Source organism: Olea europaea, unplaced genomic scaffold, assembly GCF_002742605.1.
Source record: "Olea europaea var. sylvestris unplaced genomic scaffold, O_europaea_v1 scaffold2371, whole genome shotgun sequence".
Taxonomy (NCBI): domain Eukaryota; kingdom Viridiplantae; phylum Streptophyta; class Magnoliopsida; order Lamiales; family Oleaceae; genus Olea; species Olea europaea.
This window is the reverse complement of record NW_019241848.1, coordinates 1,464-20,730: the sequence shown is the minus strand read 5'-3', so window position 1 is coordinate 20,730 and position 19,267 is coordinate 1,464. Positions and strand designations below refer to the sequence as shown.

General features: G+C 34.4%; 2 protein-coding genes across 6 annotated transcripts in view; both read left to right on the top strand.

Annotated features, from left to right (window-relative positions):
• Nucleotides 1-3,212, top strand: part of LOC111381773 — a 6,220-nt gene extending 3,008 nt beyond the window's left edge. The window contains exons 2-3 of the mRNA XM_023005596.1: nt 93-226; nt 1,993-3,212. Of these exons, the coding sequence (XP_022861364.1) occupies nt 93-226; nt 1,993-2,779 (921 nt within the window). The 3' untranslated portion in view covers nt 2,780-3,212. The remainder of the gene's footprint in view (nt 1-92; nt 227-1,992) is intronic.
• A 5,725-nt stretch (nt 3,213-8,937) lies between these two features.
• On the top strand, nt 8,938-16,458 carry LOC111381776 (heterogeneous nuclear ribonucleoprotein A3 homolog 1-like). Of its 5 annotated transcripts, XR_002700399.1 has the most exons (13): nt 8,938-9,302; nt 9,420-9,535; nt 10,007-10,357; nt 10,438-10,548; nt 10,856-10,933; nt 12,014-12,105; nt 12,183-12,300; nt 12,518-12,612; nt 12,735-12,825; nt 12,907-12,995; nt 14,629-15,266; nt 15,858-15,962; nt 16,067-16,458. XR_002700399.1 is itself a non-coding variant. In XM_023005598.1 (12 exons), the coding sequence occupies exons 1-11, from the start codon at nt 9,293-9,295 to the stop codon at nt 15,230-15,232; spliced, it is 1,755 nt and encodes a 584-aa protein (XP_022861366.1). In that variant the 5' UTR covers nt 8,938-9,292; the 3' UTR covers nt 15,233-15,266; nt 15,858-16,427. The 5 variants fall into 5 exon arrangements, 4 of the variants coding, with proteins under 4 accessions (XP_022861366.1, XP_022861368.1, XP_022861367.1 ...); XM_023005598.1 differs by having other exon boundaries at nt 15,858-16,427; XM_023005599.1 differs by having other exon boundaries at nt 8,939-9,302; nt 12,521-12,612; nt 15,858-16,427.
• The last annotated feature ends 2,809 nt before the right edge of the window (nt 16,459-19,267 follow it).

Below are 19,267 nucleotides of genomic sequence, written 5' to 3'. Positions count from 1 at the left end.
CAACCTTTCTTTTAATTTTGTGTTTTTAATTTTTTGGAATGTAAGGTTTGCTGATATTCATCTTACTATGCATTTTTTGGTGAATGGGATAGGTGGCAGATATAAAGAGGATGAATGGATTGGTAACGGACCTCCAAATGTTTGCTTTGAAGACTATTCACATACCATTGCCAGGGAGGCATCCCCCTTCTCCTAGCTTGTCCAATGCTCTTGACACTCCTCAACGGTATTTTTATCTTCAATAAGATTTTCTTATTTTGTTTTTCTATTTCTAAATGGCTTATAGAATGTTGTGAACAATTTTCATGCAAACTGATACAGTGTGCTGCCATTTCAATTTAGCAGGACCATAATATTTATTTTATGCTCTGTTTGTCATTAAAATGTTGCTGCCACATTAGCAAGTAAAACTCATAGCATCTCAGCGAGAATAGTATTTAGTATTTACTTTAAATATTAGTGCAGGATATACTTGTAGAAGCGGGTCAGCTGATAAAAAAATTTATTCATTTTCTTGGAATGCTATGAATCAATAGAAACTGAGCTTTGGTAATTGCAATATGAATGGTTTATTAAGGAGTGTCGTCTTTATGGTTTTAAACCTCCTTTTGAAATTCATATTTAGTTTGTTCTCCTTCATCTTCTCCATTTTAGCCTTTAACAGCTACTCATTTCAATGACTTTCTTCTTCTTCTTCTTCTTCTTCTTCCCTTTTGTTTGTTTTTGTGTGTGTGTGTGTGTGTGTGCGTGTGCACGCGTATTTTAAAGCTCTCTTTTCTGTCAATCCTTACACATAAGCCTGAGAAATTGATACTGACAGTGCCTATGAAGTGTTAAAGTTTTGAGTATAGCTTAGATTTCTCTGTTTGGGAGAGCTAATTGTTCAAAGAGAAGTGATATTTTTGAACTGGACTTAAATATGTCCTATGTAAAGTAAATTGGTCAATTCAGTTAATTTAACTGCCATTAGTTTGGCATGTGCTTTTTGCTATTTTTTTTTAGCTGACTGATTGTTTGTATTAATGGAAAGTACTAAACTTGAGCAATATATACTCCTTGCCGTCATATTATTTTGCACCAAATAGCCATTAGTTATTCTCATATAGCATTCCTCTTCTTCAAAATATGGTTTTCCTTTTGTTTTTGGGTCCCACAAAATATGAAGCTTTTATAGCAATGGTGAGGATATTGGTGTAGCAAACTGAAGTATTTCTCTCTCTCTCTCTCATTTTTTTTTTTTTTTTTTAAACCTTTTAAAATGAAGACGACATTTCAGTAATTGGGCTCGATATAAGTTCAAGGTCACTGCTTCGTGTTTTCAACGAGGAAACTGGCAAATATAATCATAGATCCAGAAACAAGAGAAGCAACATTGCATTAAAACCTCAAACTAAGGAGTGCAATTTTAGAACTATGTGAGTTAATAGTTCTGCATTACTTTGACACTGAATCCAATGTTTGCCTGTTACTTATCTATCTATTTATTTTCTGGGTTTGGGTTGAGATCAGGTTGGGGTGGGGGGGTTGACAGTCAATTATTAGGTTGGGGATCGTTTTACATTATGGTTGTCGTCTGCATCTCTTGCATTTTTTTTGTATTATATGAACTTTGGGAGCATGTGTAATACCAAAAGCTGATACGCAAGGACCCTTATATTATCTTATTGAACTGAGGGGAGAAGAGAAATATGCAGAAACTATGAAGATTGGTTCATCTTTAAGAATGTTGTTCTTACATCATTTTTGAAACTGCATTTAAAACAACCATGTTTTTGTGCATATTCCAATTTTGATGGGTTCCAATTTCCTAGATTGTTGTCTTTCATCATATACATTTCTACAAGAATAAACATAATGTTTTTAACTGAAACTCTGGTGTCAAAGTAAGATTTGCAACTCCTCACCTGCCAAAATAAATAAATGAAAGACGAAAAGGAAAAAATTTAAATGATGAGGTTTCTGAATTACGTATTAATTAATTTCCACTTGCAGATCAAGCAGCTCTGAGCAGACTCCATCTCCCCGCAGGCATTCTGACTTGTTTGATTCCCTTCAGTCACTGAAACTGAAATCTTCTTTGGGACAGAAAGTTTCTCCAGGCATGAGCAGTCTTCAAGGTTTTTATGGTCTTAAACCAGTAGGTCAGAAAGCTGCACCAGAAGGTTTTGAAATGGCCGTGTATCGAAATGGAGCTCATTATCTAGAGGATGGGCCTCTTGGAAAATCTTCACTTACGTCTAACCCACCGCTAAGTCATCACAGAAAATCAAAAAGCGTAGCTAGTGACTTGATGTCAAATAATGGTCATTGGATCAATCAGCTTTTTTCTCTAGAAACTGAAGATAGTAACTTGGGTAAGTGGATTGAGAAATTGACCCGAAGGCTTCCAAAATTAGAGGCCAACTTGACTTCGCGCACCCCAGAAAAGCTGCTAAAGGAGGAAAACAGCAATAGTGGTGGATTTTCAGCTATTACGGGCAAAAGCTTGGCTCTCAGAGCTAAATCTGCTAGTCGAACTGCCTCGGGAGTTGATGCTCAAGCAGGTGGGCATAACCCAATTCCTGTAAGTTTGGGGGATTCTTTTCTAGACAGTTTCGCTGCAGTAAGGAAGTCATCTAGTACATCGAGTTTGCAGGATTCAGATAACTGCACATCTTCATCCATAAGGCCCATGCCGAAGTGGAGTTTGAAGCCAGATTTTCAGGCCCTTTCTACTGCAGCCTTTTTTGATGGCCTTCCTAATCCAATGGGTCGAAGAAACAAGGCAGCACTTGATTAATGAAAATTCTTTAACCTATCAAGTTAAGCATTTTCTTTTTCAAATTATATTTAAGCATTCATCAGTCAACGTTAGATAGCATAGCAGAAATGGAAACAGGGAAATAGAAAGTAAATTACTATATGTGGATGACATTGCATCTGAATTTTGATCGAAGGATAATTAATATTCATAGAGGAGTTGAACCTTGATAGGAATGTATATTAGATACTTGCATATGTTTATTAGAGAAAGGAAGGAGATAGGGGGATGAATTTGTTTATAGCTGTAATTTACATATTTTTACTTTAAGGTGCTTTACGTTTGTATTTGAGTATCGATCACTGAGGTTCTCCTTTCATGTTGGAGACGAGGTATCAATATAGATGTAATGACATTTTTAATAAGGGTCCAGCGAACCCCATTCTTCTTTGTTAATTGATAATATTATCTTCCAACTGTATATTGAGGCCTAAAGCTATAACCATTTGATTATTCAATACGTGAAGAGTAAGGTTATTCAGCACCGTTGGTGTTCAACACTAGTTTATGTGATAATTGCATGACGTTAAATGGCGGATTCACTTAAATACAACATCACATGATTCATTTAATTAAATTAAACTTATCAAATATGATCACCTAAAATGGTGCTCTAGCACCATTGGTGTTAGATTGTCTGACAACATTAGGCAAGAGATACAATCCATGTTTTTCTACTATAGCGAAAGTTAGGGACGGCAAAATGTTCAGATCCTGGTATGTGATGTCTTGCTCCAATAGGTAATTGTGTTAGTACGAAAAAAATATGGTCTTCACACACTCTTATTTTATTTTATTGAAGAAACTTAAAAAAAAATGTAAATGGAGGAAACGAGGTGGGAAAAGGTGATATTTTAATGTCTGATGAAAATTATAAGATGGAGAAGGATAGAGAATGTCTGATGTGCAATCTAGGTGGCAATAAAGTTCGTGGACTTCATTGTCACACGATGTTGAGCATCACTATAAATCACTACTATTGTTTAGTACTAGTTTTGATGACAACGTGGTCCACTGTGCAATTTGATAATTGATTGTATTATTCAAAATTTAACTAATTTTAGGCCATGAACCTGTAGAGAGGCACTAAAAGTTGAGCACTAAATAAGATGGAATGGAATTTTGTTAGACGATATTTAGGAACTTGTTAGACAAATTTAAGGTACTAAAAGTTTAGTATACATATGGATGCGATTCGCCTCTTGCCCAAAGCCGTTGTGAATAGTATAACATCATCAGCAAATACGAGAGTTAATTTGATAAATGATCATTGAATTGCTATAAGTTATTATTTATTCATCGAATTCAAAAGATTACTCTTTGCTTACTGAGCTTTGATATAGATTATTAATTGCTCGTCGAAATTTAAAATATTACTCATTACTCATACAAACTTAAATAAAATTACCCATTAATTACCTATATCATTTTCATTAGTGTTACCTATAGCAAAGTTTAATGAGCAATAAGTACTTTTGTTTAGATTTGATTGAGCAACGAGTAAATTTTTAAATTTTGGTGACCACGTAATATAACATATAGCAAAGTTCCATGATCAATAAGTAATTTCTTAAAGATCAATGTGCAAGTACTAACTATACTACAGTTCAACAATGGCTGCTCAACTACTAACAGATTACTTTACGAGGGCTTCATTTAAAGGGTCTGGTCAAATCAGATATTAGTTTAAAGAGTCCACCAATTATTTTTAGTTAGAAGGCCTAAAGATATAAAAATACATTATTGCCCTAACTCTCATTTTAATTTCCATTTAACACTAATTAACTTCTGCATTCCTTTTTTTTTCTTTTTTTTCTTTTTTTCTTTTAACAAAAATTGGCTGTACAGGTATGTAACTCCTTTTCATTTTCTCTAATTAATGATCACATTCCTTGGAACACTCATTTGGTTGAAATGTTAAATCAAATCTTGCAACATTTTTGCTAGGCATTTGGTTAAGAAGAGGGTGTTGTAAATTTTCAATTTTTGGGCTACTTTCTTTCTCCATTTTTTGAATCATTTTTTCATGTTGTTGTATATACATCTGTGGTATTTATTTGTGAACAATGATTTTAAATTTATTTTGATATTGGATTAGAGTTTTGATATGAGTTGCATCCCAACCCTTTTCTCATTATCCGTTATTTGTATTAATTGGAGTGAAATGTAAGTTGACAAATGCATGTTTGGCTATTCTTTTCATTGTCCTACTATAAAACATACATTTGATTTTATTTTTCTTGTACATAACAAATTACATTTTTTTGCAATTCATAACAACTTACATATCGTTATCGGTATTGTACGATATTTGAAATTTGATGAAATTTTTATATTGAATTACAATTATTGACACCACGAATATGGTATGTATATCAGCTTGTTATCCAGTTGAATATGAACAGTCAGTTGAAAGTGCATGAAAATAGAAATATGCAGTGAATGGCAAAAGAAAAGCAATGCCTATTCTTATTGTAAAAATTATTTCTTATGTGGAATTATATGATCTAGTCAAAGAGATGTTGAACATCGATACAAAGCTATAGATAATGGAGATTTCAGCTCTTGTCCTCATAATGTCTAAAGCTTCAACTGCTTTGACCATGATTGATTGTGACAAAAATGTGAAGTAGTTTCTAACTACCGTAAAGAAACTTTTCTTTTGTGTAATTCTTTCGAATGAAGTTGTTGAAAATCAAGAAGACTCTGGTGATGAAGGATGTTTATTACTAATAGAGGGTGGAGAAAAAATTGTAAATGTGAACAATGAGAAGGAACATATTTGAACGAACGATGATGGTAACCATGACAAGGGTAATAAAATATTTTTAGATTGTAATGGTTTTGATGTAAGTGAAGATAGTCCTCGAAGAGAAAATGACGACAATAATTCTCTTGTACAAAATGACAATGACGTGGAGTTATACATGGATGAACTTTATAGTTGGAATGTAGCAAATGATAATGATGTCGAATGTAGTCGGATCGTATCTACAAATGCAAGCTCGCTCTGTTGTGGGACATTAGTAAGAATTTTGGAAAATAAAGACGTGCAAATTAACTAGTTGTTTACTTCAAAATATGAACTTAATATCAAAATTGCAATTACTGGCTGTGAAGTGTTACTTTGAATACAGAGTTAAGAAGTCGAATATGACCACTTATACAATTGTTTATATAGATGAAAATTGCAAGTGACGCTTGCGAGGAACCAAGATCATAAAAATTCATATTTTCAAAGTTCGAAATATAATGGTCATCATTCTTGCTTCATGAGACCATAGGCATGTTTCATATATGACATTGAAAACCACATCACCACTAAGTATCAAAATGCCAACCAAGTTTACAGATCAATGGACATCATTAATAACATTCATTGAGAGTTTGGTATAACCGTAAGCTATAATAAAAGGATATATAGCTAAATTTTTTGCTTGTGGATTGATCCGTGAAAACCTCGTAAGAATTATGTGAAATTGTCAGCATATTGTCATGTTTTGGAAATGCAAAATCCTGGTGTGCTGACATTCATTCACGCTACTGATGATCAACGCTTCAAGTATTTTTTATGGCATTGGGACCAAGTATACGTGGATTCGTCAACTTAATGTGAAGGTTAATTTTTGTAGATGATACATTCTTGAAATCGAGAATGAAATGTACTCTACTCATAGCAACTTGTCAAGATGCAAATTTTCAAACATTTTCACTCGCATGGGAAGTAGTTAATTCGAAAAAATAATGAATCCTAGACTTCGTTTTTTAAAAAGTTGAGATTAATAACAGGTGATACAGACGAACTTGTGATTATATCTGACCGTGGAGCATGTATTAAAAATGGAGTTAGAAATGCATTTCAGTTTGTTCATCATGATAATTGCATATATCACCTATAAAAGAACTTGAAGACAAATATTTCACGAAGTGATCTTGCAACTTTATATTAAGGTAGTTTTAGACGCTAATACTATAACAAAATTTGAGTCCAACACAGCAGCTCTGTACAGTAAAAGAAAGGCATCAAAGAGTACATATTAGAAGAAATTTTCATTATTGGGTTAGAGCATATTTTACTGGAATAAATTACAATATCATGACTACGAATAATGTGAAATCTCTAAATGGTTCGTTGAAGAGTGTTTGAGAATTTTTCATAGTTGGTTTGATTAAATATATCCGAAAGACACTGCAAAGATAGTTTTATGGAAGACATGCTGAAACATAAAAATGTGTAATCTACCTCTTATCACCTTTAGAGAAAAAGATGTGCATGAAATATAATGAATCAAATGGATTGGGGATAAATCAGATATCTCTGGACATTTATTAGGTCAGTGACATTTTAGAACACTACTTGTGGACTTGGATGAAAAAACATGTATGTGTAGGAATTTGATCTAGACAAGTTTCCATGCAAGCATGTAATTGCTATCGCAAGATTTAAAAGAGGTGACAATTATAATCTATGCAGCCACTTTTATACTAATATTTGTTGGAAGCAAGCGAATTTCCAAACATGTGATGGTTAGAAAAGTATTTTTACCATTGACACGAAGACAAGGTGGGCGACCATTTTAATTACAATTTTGACGAATTTGAACTCATTTCAGTTAAAATAGTAACTAAAATGACATAGATGTCGTTTCTTTTCATATAAAACAACAATAATGTCGTTGTAGTGTCAAACCTACAAAATGACATAATGCCATCCATACCATTTTATTACAAAGTTGACGAATCTAAACTCGTTTCAATAAAAATGGTAACTAAAACAACATAGATGTCGTTTCTTTTCATATATTAGTACTTTGAATTATTCATTTATTATAATTACGATTTTGACGAGTTTGAACTCATTTCAGTTAAAATAGTAACTAAAATGACATAGGTGTTGTTTTTTCTCATATAAAACGACAATGATATTTTGGTAGTGTCAAACCTACGAAATGACATAACGACATCCATACTGTTTCATTCAAAGTTGACGAATTTGAACTCGTTTCAATTAAAATGATAACTAAAACGACGTAGATATCGTTTCTTTTCATATATTAGTACTTTGAATTATTCATTTATTTATTAAAACAATTGTGCAGGCTACTTGTCTATTTGTTTTAATAATTCCTTCATAAAAAGAAAAGAAAGGAAAAATAAATCAAAACAATTATTCCCCCTCTTACCCACCATTGCACTACTTATCCTCCTTACACCACCATCCGAAAATTGAGCAATGGGCTACTGTATAATAACATAAGACTACCGAAAGCTTTAACCATACTTGTTCAACATATTAAGCCAATTGAGATTGTTAATAACTAGGGCACTCTCTCGTCTTGGTCTATACAAATCGATTGTCGGAGGAAGAGTTTGCCACCACCGACAAATTCAAACAATTATATTCTTATTCTAGAAGGATTATCCCCATCTCTAGTCCCAATCCCCGTTCAAGTTGTCACAACAGACGTCAAGAAAAGAGTATTAGTTGTGAATTACGACATTTTTTCTGCTAGGAGTCAATGAAGATGTAGATGGGAAAATTAGAGAGTTTTGTAGTTGCAACAATGTGTTCAATAAAGAGTGTTTAGATAGATAAAGTGTCAGTCGTGGAGGACGTCAGATTTTCCACCACCTCTAAACTCATTTGACTGGAAAGATGGAAGAACCTTAGAGAGAGAATTAGTATTTTGCTGGAAAATGAAACAAGTAGAGAGACAAAAGAAATGATGGTATTTATATATGTTCAAAAATAATAATTACAACCTTAGTTTTGAAATATTTTTGTAAGCTTGTTAGAAGTGAAATTGTATATTTAAATCATCATATTTATGTATTTTTTCCCAATTATAAAAATATAATATAAAATTTGAGAAACTATTGTGAGGTCAGCTGAGCCCACATGAGAGCATGTGAATCCACCCTTATTTACAATTAATCCACTTGTGCATCTGCCATCCCATTCTAGATTGGTTTTTGCCATTTAAATAGGGTCCAATGATTTGAATCTCATTTTAAAGGAGATTCAAATCAAGGGTTGCCACCTCAGCTCCTGTTAATAGGGCCTGGGCCCTTCCAGATTTGGCAACTTGGGTCAGATATTTTGTCATCCCTAATTTGCAGTTGTTCCGACTCGTGCATTTCTTGCGGAGTACAGGATGAAAAAAATGTGGGGGCCAAACTGAACATTTTGCCATATGTGTACTATAAATGGAGCTTAAATTTGCAGTTGTTCTATTTTTTTTATTTACTTTTAACATATAAACTCACTCAACGGAAAGTATCGACCACTCCACCACGCATTCTCGTCTCCTCTCTGTCCTGTGAATCGCAAAAATCTTTTAGGGTTTATACAAATCTTGCTATCAGATCCATTGTCTCTTTTACTTTCGGGTTGTACTTGTCTTCCTCCTTTCCTATTGGGTGAATCCATCAATAAATCAGCTTCTAAGGTGAAATACAGCTACTCCTGTCGTCGTTGCTGACGCCAAATCCATGAATGAAGGTTCGATTTATACGATCTATTTAATAATCAAATTTTCTTGTGTTTTTAAGGTGGTATTTCTCTCCGAATGTTGATTTGGTAAATGTATATGACGAATTGGTATTATTTTGTTTATAGATAAGAGAAAATTGGAGGAAGATGAAGAAGAACAAGTTGGGGCTAAGAAACAGAAAAATGATGATGTAGCAGCAGTAGAGGAACAAAAGATTGAGCTCAAAATTTCAGAAACCGAGGTTTCTATCTCTTCTTCTTTTTTATATTTGTGTATCCAAATTTCTCTTTTTCTTCTTTTTTTTTTTTTTTAAATATAGATTTCTCCCTTTTTGATTGGAGCCAAATTCCACTTTTCTACAAATCTGTTAATATTTTATTTGGAGTTCCCCCCCTCTGCTTGTATTTCCTTTATTATTTGTTTTCGACGATTTGGTGGAACAATAATTAATTTAGATTGGCACTTTCCCTGCTAATATTCTACCATGTAGAATAGTTATAGTAACTCTCTGTGGTCAGAGGGGGATTACTCTACCTTGAAGCTTAATTATGCTCATAGGATTACTTGAAGGGGGAAAAAAACCTTAAAAATGGGGATGAAGTGAGTCAATAATTTATCTTGGAAAGTTGTTTTTTTATTTCTTATTCTGTGATGTCAATTTCTATTTAGTAGTCTGCATATAGCGTGTGTTAGCCTATATTTTCTTATGTAGGTCCTGAAGAGAAATGTATTATTCCCACCCAAAAAGGAGCTTTTGGTGGCAGCTAAGAATTGCCTTGTGGATCTGATCGAAAAGGAAGATGAAATTAGTGGTTCAGCAGAGGATGCTGGTGCACCTGAGAAGGTTCCTGGAACTGCAACTAAGAATGACCTTGTACCTGCTACCAAGAAGAAAGACGATGCAAGCAATGGTACTGGTTCTGTTTCTGAAGATGAGGATGTTGCTGTAGCCAAGAATGTTCTTGCAGCTGGGTCTTCAGGTGAAGATCCCACTGCAACTAAAAAGGAAGGTGAGAGAAGTAAAGAAGAATCTGACCCTCCAAATATTCAAGGGATAAAGAAGGTACGACAAATTTTAGCACTGTGTAGTTCTTTATCCTTTTATAAATTTCCAGGTTCATTATGCTTGGACTTTGTTGGCAGTCTATCTCAATCTCAGAGAATAGCAATAGTTTAGAGGAGTCTCCTGAAGAGTATGAAGAAATATCTGCTGACAAAGAGACAGAAGACCCTTCCCAAAACCCAGTGAAAATGGTAAATGCAATATGTGAATTAACCTTTTCCACTATTTGAGCTATGCCTTTCTCTATCCTCCTCCCCTTTCACAAGCTTCTTTTTTTGTTGTGCTCCATGCATTCGTAGAACAAATGAACTATGTTAGCACCGCTTTTAGCCGACTTCTGAAGTGATTATACATGAATTAATTACCATATGCTATTATGCTTATATGTGTGTGAACGTTGATTTAGTTTGGGCCGTGAAAATTGTGCCTAAAATGCTATGAACAAATAATCAACTTTACTCTGGATCATACTTATGTAAGGTTTTCTTGCTGAAACAGAATACTGATGTAAAAATGATGGATGCCACGCCGACTATGCCAAATTCTGGGAAAGGGGGTTCCCTACACGTGGAGGCTGTGAGTGCCTATGTAGCACGGACACTTCAATTAGGGTAGCGTGTCCGTGTCGGACACGTGTCGATACCGACACTCTACCATAAACATTTTTCATTTTTTATTAAAAATATTATATATTTTTAACTCAAAGTTATTAATAAATAACAAATAGGTACTCATATTCTATGATGCTCAGACTCGGGTATGGGTATTGGGTACGGGTACGTATCTAAGTGTCAGATCTTTTATTTTCTAAAATGTAGGATACGGACATGGTTAAAAGAATCTAAATTTCGGACACGGGTACGTGAGTACTTTTTCAATCTTCAATTTTTTTTATTAACCCAAGATGTCATTTTGAATAGACCAAAATCAATAGTTCACAAAAAAGGAAATGAGTATTAAATAAGATGTTAAGACTAATAAAATACAATTTTGGGGTTTAGTTTTCAATTATAGGAAACGGGAAAGAAAAGGAAAAGAAAAAAGAAGAAGTAAAAAAGGGCGAAGTGTCCGGTTTAAATTTGGAGGATCCGACACATATCCCATATCCATATCCATGTCGCGTCGTGTTCGACACGGGTACTCCAACCATTTTGAAGAGTCCGAGCATCAAAGCTCATATTTAAAAGATTTCAATAAAAAAATTATTAGACAAGTATAAAACTAAATTTATACTATATAAATGAAGATTTTACAAAAATTTAATCAACGTGTCGGCACGTGTCATGTCGGTACTTTTTCTAAAAATTACGTGTCGACGTATCCAACACGTATCGTGTCGGACACACGTGTCCATGTCTATTATAGGATAGATTTTACTATATTTTTCTTTTATGATTACTTAGTGGTACATATTCAATCTTGTGTATAATTTCACAAAATTTTTTAACCTGTCATGTTGATCTCCCTTTCCTTTTTAAACCCATCTCTGTTTTTGATACATCATAAACTGAGTGCTTATATTTTTCCACACATCATTCGCTTATTTAATCGTGCTTGTGTAGAAAAACTTTAGTTCTTTTTATTTCCAGTTGACATAGGATTCCATTAGATTACCTTTTTTAGGGCATGCCTTTAGTTTTAACTTTAAATCTGCAGCCAAGGGACCCTGCCACACTGAGAGTTGAAACAACAGGCTCTAAAACTCTGTTTATTGGGAATCTGTGCTTCTCCATCGAGCGGACTGATGTGTATGTATATCGCATTCCTAAAGATCTTACACTAGAGTTAAGTTAAAATATTTGCTAAGAATTAAATAACATTACAGCGAGGAGTTTTTCAAAGATGCTGGGGAAATTGTAGATATTCGCTTCGCTATGAATGAAGACGATACATTTAGGGGATTTGGCCATATCGAGTTTGCTACTGTGGAAGCAGCAGAAAAGGTAGACTTTTACTTCATATTGTTGATTTTAATCCAATTTTAAGATATTCTTGTGCATTCATACAAGTATCCAAATTTATAACGTTACGGTTGATAGAGAAAATAGGAAGACTTCAGCTGTTGGTTTATAAGTCTTTAAGGGACTCTTCAATTTATATGTATTTAATTAGAAGTAACTACAGCTGCTTTAATCAGTTAGGGTGCACATTATTTATTTGCAGGCCCTCCTGGAATTAAATGGTAAACATTTGCTGGGTCGTCGGGTGAGACTTGACTACAATAGGGAAAAAGGATCCTACACACCACATAGTAGGTATGGCGCATGTCTATATTTTGTGTAATTTTACAGTTTATATAGATGTGTCTACATTTTATATGGTTTTTACGATTTTTGTAGATGATTTTAGATTCACAAACTTATGTTCTTTTATGCAGCACAGGGACAAGCTCAAGTCAGACGGGATGGAAAGCTCAAGAGCAAACAATATTTATTAGGGGATTTGATAAAAGAAACTGCGAAGACAAGGCATGTGTTGCTCTTGCATATCCCTCACATTTGAATCAATTTTCTCTCTCCATTATAGATTTGCTGAATTCATGATTGCAGATTAGGAGTGCACTGGGAGATCATTTTGTATCTTGTGGGGAAATTACAAAAATTTCCATTCCGAGAGATCAAGATGGTGGTGTTAAAGGGTTTGTCCACCCCCTTCTCCCTTCCTCCCTCTTCTTCTAGGGTATTTTATCCGAGTTAACTTTTATTGTTTCTCGTGTTGCTGTTATTAAAGAGCTTGCAAAATGCCATTTTATGTTATGTGATGCATTGATAGTGATATTTGATCCATGGGTAAAATACCAAGATCACTTGTGAAGGGCGAAGCAATACACTCCTAAGTTGGAGAATTGGTGTCCCACACATATAACATCAATTCACCTTGGATTAGGTGGGCTCATGTTCGACATTCCAAGTGGGACTGTCCTACGTTCTAATACATTTTTTTAAATTTTTGACTAGAGAGGGACATGGTCTTGATTCGTTCTCTGTGTCGATTCCCTCGTTTATATATTTTTTAAAGTTTGATGAGTTACTCAACCATGACACTCCAATGACATGTCTAGTTCCATTTTTTAATTTTGGGATATAAAATTGGGTTAAAATATGATTATTATAGTGTTTTGTAGAAAAGTCAAAATAAGATGAGTTTTATGAACTTTACATGGAATATCTTTATGTTTACTGTATGCAATTTCGTTACTTGGGCATTGCACTTTGATCGCATTAGTAATACTAAATGGAGCTAAAAAATATCTTAGTACAACAAATAACCCACCACTGAGGTTCAAAAAATTCACCAACAAAATTGGAAAAATCAAACTGAAAATGTGTTTGTTATATAGATAAATATGGAAAAGCATATATAAACATACTACTTCAAAATCTGATGCATCTCTAAAGTGGCACGGTCCTTTTTAGGGGGGAAAAAATTACTTGTCGTAGCTCATAGTATTGTGTCCATGTATGTGCTTCATAGATTTTGAAGAATCACAATTTGTGATTTTGACTTTTTTTTCATGCTAGGATGTGGCTGTGTTTGTATTTTGAATGGGATTAACTGTCATTCATGAGTGTAGTGCGTTCTCATGCCTGGGATTTTGGCCTTGTTCAACATTATTCTTATTAGACACTAATTTGGATAGATTTTTTGTAGCACGAACACTTCAATTGAAGTAGCGTGTCTTTGTCCGACACGTGTTGATACCGACACGCCTCAGACACTCTATTATAAGCATTTTTCTTTTTTATTAAAGATATTATTTTTAACTTAAAGTTATTATTAAATAACAAATAGGTACTCATTCCTAAAATATTTCAACAAAAAAAATAAAAATTAATATCAAGTATAAAATTAAATATATACTATATATAAATGAAAAAGTTTAAAGAATTTAATCAACATGCCGACGATGTGCCGTGTCGGTACTTTTTTGAAAAATTGCTTGTCAACGTATCCAACACATATCTTGTCGGAAATACGTGTCCATGTCGGTGCATTATAGATCATAACCCTATGCATTGAAGAATCACTGGAATTGAGATTTTCTATGAAAAAAAGAAAAAAGTTGGGTCATTATGTTGTTTGATGTCTTTGAACTGAATCAACTAGGGAACTGGGGATATGTTGGCTGTCCTCTAATTTTAGACCATTCTGTCATTCCAAATTTTCTTTTTTTCCACATGATTTGTGATGTATAATCTGTGTGCCATATTCCACACTTGATATGTGGGCTTTCGATATTTGTGATCAATTCACCATATTTTGAACAACAGCATAGCTTATATTGATTTCAAGGATGCCAATGCGTTTAACAATGCTCTGGAGCTCAATGGTTCTGAATTAGGAGAGGCTACCTTGACGGTGGAAGGGGCAAGGCCTAGAGGTGATGGTCGTGACAGTGCTTGGAGTGGCAGGAGTGGTGGTGGTAGATTTGGAGGTCGACATGTTGGTGGCCGTGGATATGGATATGGACACGGTGATCATTTTGGAGGCGGTGGCCATGGATATGGACATGGTGGTCATTTTGGAGGCCTTGGCCGTGATGGTTATTTTGGAGGCAGTGGCCGTGGATATGGTGGCCATTTTGGAGGCGATGGACGCCGTGGATATGGTGGCAATTTTGGAGGCGATGGACGTGGATATGGTGGCCATTTTGGAGGCGATGGACGTGGATATGGTGGCCATTTTGGAGGCGATGGACGTGGATATGGTGGCCATTTTGGAGGCGATGGACGTGGATATGGTGGCCATTTTGGAGGCGATGGACGTGGATATGGTGGCCATTTTGGAGGCGATGGACGTGGATATGGTGGTCGGTTTGGAGGTGATGGCCGTGGATATAGTGGTTGGTTTGGAGGTGGTGGTAGAGGATGGTGATCTCTCAGCAAGACAAGCCCTACAGTTGGAATTGGTATATACTTGCATCATTTCCATTTTTTGGGTATCAGAGCATTTTGTGTAAGCTTAAAAAGTTCGCCCATAAGTTTAACATAAATTTTTATTTATTGGTCTAAGTTGGAAATGATAGTAAGAAAATAGTAAGATATTGAAACATGTTTACAAACAAAAAGCTACTTAAAAGTGACTTTCACATTTTTCAGTGCCCGCATTTTATTCTCATATGAGTTGAGATTTTGATTAGTGTAGACTTGTATGTCCTTTGGTGATATATGCTCCTATTAAAAAATAGTGTCAAATATTTTTGATGTCTTTTGCACAATAAAGCAGTTGCGGGTGACAAAATTTAAAGAATTACTGGTGGACTGCTGAATTAACTTGTAATCATCTTCTGTTGCATATTGAAACAGAAATACATCTATTTTACTAATGAATAAATAAATGAATATTGGACTATGTCAATGACCGTTATTGTATAATTAGTATTGTGGAAGTTCAAGCTTTAGCGTGCTATGTTGATGAAATGGCTTGCTTGCTAACGATCTCATTGATTTCTCACTCTGCTTTTCTATTTTGAAGTTATCTGATGGATGTTTTATTGCAGGAAAGAGGATGGACGAGAACAAGTAAGCTTAGGAGGACTATAGAAGAGATGAGAGGGAGATGGGCTACGGAAAAAAGAAACCCCATGTGCTACCATGGGATTTGAGTTAAGTTTTAAAGCTCTTTCTTTCTTCTCTAGACACGATCTTTTTTGCGAGAGTTTGTAAGTATGGTAACTAAATACTTTGAATTTTATGTAATATGTTTCAGTGTTTTATGGGTTTTCTCGTGGACGCTATCAATTGTGGGTGGCTTATAGACTCGCTATAGACTATGGATCCGTTGAATCGTATGTCAAGATTTTGTTATAATCCTTTACTCTAGGAAGCACCAAGGCGAAGGTTGTGAAGAGAAAGTAATGAGCTTGGCATAAAGGCATTTTACCTAGGATATCGCCAGGTGAAAGGATGAAGTGAGGCCAATTTTCTCATTGTGAAGCTAGGTTTCTTTTCATTTGCAGTCACAATTTACAAATTTGTTTACCAACAGGTGATGTGGTGATATTTAATTGATTCAAAATCTCACCAACCAAGCAAAAATAGATAAATTTTCCCCCTTTTTTTACCACTCATCAATCTGTAAATGGTGATCTACAACGATCATTTTCCGGGATTCTTTGGGGGCTCAATTGCAGAAATGGTGGTAGAGAGTGCTGCCCTCCTGCCTCAGAGCATACCCACCGTAGGTACATTCTTATCTAGCAGAATTTTTTCGGCTTGCGTCTGATTAGCTAGTTGGTGAGGATGGTCGTTTTCTTCTCCGCAGCTCGCACTAAGTTTACTTTGTGTAATGAAAGGTAGTAGTACTCCAAGCTCGATGCTTCTCGCATTCCTACTTCAATTCATTCACCCGAAGGCCTTCGGCTTTACATGAGGGATTATATTTTTGACTTAAAATATGCGAGCCCAATTTTATTTTATTAGAAGTAAAATTGGTTGGGGACAACTAAAATTGCTTCTATTGAAAGTGACCATTTTACCATATAAATAAAATCCAGACGAAAAAAATGAAGAGATGAATCTTTATTGTTCATTAACCTGTACCAGCCGAAGCTATCCTTGCTCTGTTCCGAGTTTAGCCATTGTTTGAGACCCATTCTTTGAAAAAAAAAAAAAACTTTTCTAACCAGTATAGTTTCAAATATTAAGCGCCAAATAAGGTGTTACGCTACCGCGACAGCTTCAGTGCTTGTTTGGTAACCCCAAAATGGGCTCAAAGAAGGGTTAAATGTAGTGGAAACTACACAAATCCAAGGGTTTAAACATCACAATTCAAAAATCATGGCTTATGTTTCATTATGCAAAAATCAGGTTGGATTTAATAATTTAAATACTAATTTCTCTTAATTCAATTTTCTCAATCCTAATTTTACGTTATGTTTTCTCTCTCTATCGCCTTTATACTCTCCCTTCTCACTATCTTGAAACACCACTGTCGCAATCGTGGGCGACGGCGATAATGACGAAGGCGAGGCTTGGAAGAAACCTCCTCAGTTTTGATGGTGCAGCGACACTCCCTTCACAAACGGAGAAGAATCATTGCCCCCGCTTTTCAGATCAAATATGGCGACCAATTTTTGCATAACGTTGAGCGGCGATTTGTTGCGAAAATCGTGACCGGTTGCAATCTGTTGTCGAACATTGAACGCTAACAGTCATAGGTGAGGTGTTGGTGGTGGTGGACAATGTTGATGGTGGTGCCGTGGATATCGTGGATTTAGTGGCGAGTCTATGTGATCTACCTGTGATTGTATGTGTGGTGGTGTTGGTGGTAATGTGTGTGGTACCTCTGGCAGTGTTGATGCTATTGTGGTGGTGGCAATGGAGTGGTGGTTGTGCGGTGTTGGGGTAGTGGACATGCTGGTGGTGGTGCAAGTAGGAATCGTGGTGTTTTTTTGGTTGAGGGAGTGGTGGTGGTGATATTTTGGTTGTGTCGGGGAAATTGGTTGGTTATTGTTGTTAGTGGAACTAGCAGTGGTGGCAGTGTCGGCGGCGGAGGGTGAGGGTGGTGGTGGTATGTAATGTGACCAATTATTTGACCTGTGACTGATTGTTTGATTACCTATGACCAATTATTTCATTACGTGTGACTAATTATTTAACTGTGACCTTAAAATTTAATAATTATGACCAAAAAATTCAAAAATATGTGATTGATTAATAAATTGTGACATATAATTTTTTCATCTATGACCAATTAAATAAATCGTGACCAATAAAAATTTTCATTCGTGACCTCGAAATAATCTGTGACTTGTTAATTTGATAATATATGATCAATAAATAAGTTTGTGACCTATAATTATGAACATGTGACTGTTAATGGTATATATGTGGCCTTATTATTTTCAATTAATAAAATCTATTTATTTAATAAATGAAAATCTGATTTTTGCATTTTCAAAACTTTAGACATGAAAATTGCATTGTCCATACTTAATACATTAATTGTGAATTTTACCCTTAAATGTATTGGACCGCACCAAGCAAATATGGTAAAAGCAGTAGGTTTCTTTTCTCCACAAGACCTAAGGAAATGCATAAACTAATGAAAGTGAAATTTGAATGAACTATTGAGTTCTCTTTATTTCGGAACTCTATATTTTATACGCATTTTTAACTATACAATTATACAATAAATTATTATGAACATAAATTTTTTTTAATTTTTTTTTTTACTTTTTAATAATGCATTTTCCATAAAATCACTATTCGAAACATCATTTTCTCTTAGTTTCTCTTTATAACAACCATAAAAAAAGGGGTTAAATCAAAGAAATTTGTAAAAAGATGAAAAATCAAATAGTAAAGATATATTTAAATTATTTTTTATAATAATACCTAATTTGTGAATAAAAAGATATTATATAATGATTTACATACAAATTACGCCCCTATTTGGCCTTTATTCTCATTCTCATTCTTTTTCTCTCTCTTCTTTTTTTAATTACACAATTTTTCATAAAATAATATTACACGCAAATCAAAAACTCTTTATTCTTTTTTAACCACATATTTTAAAAAAAACACTATTATTACCATTAAAATTTGGCAAGAATGGGAGCCAAACGGGGGTGTAGTGTCAAAAAGAGGCTAAGTATTTTTTTATTTTTTTTTTGGTCGAAGAAATTTGAACTCGGTCATATTTCATCACATTGTATGTACGTAAACCATTATATAAATCATTATGTACATGTAGCACAATCATTACTGTATTTACTTTCTATAAAGAAAACTTAAAAGAGAAAATTTCATATTTAAGAGATTAATTATGACTCATTTCAAAACTAAGAGACGATGTTTAAAACTTCCAAAATCAGATTATTAATTTTATTTATGAAATAATTAATTACAAATATATTTTATTAAATAAATATATTAAGGTTTCAATTCTATACAATTGCTCACAGGG

Coding starts and splice junctions, on each gene's coding strand:
- LOC111381776 (XM_023005598.1), top strand. Junction 12,106..12,182: donor TCCATCGAGCGGACTGATGT/GTATGTATATCG, acceptor ATAACATTACAG/CGAGGAGTTTTTCAAAGATG. Junction 12,996..14,628: donor CAAGATGGTGGTGTTAAAGG/GTTTGTCCACCC, acceptor TTTGAACAACAG/CATAGCTTATATTGATTTCA.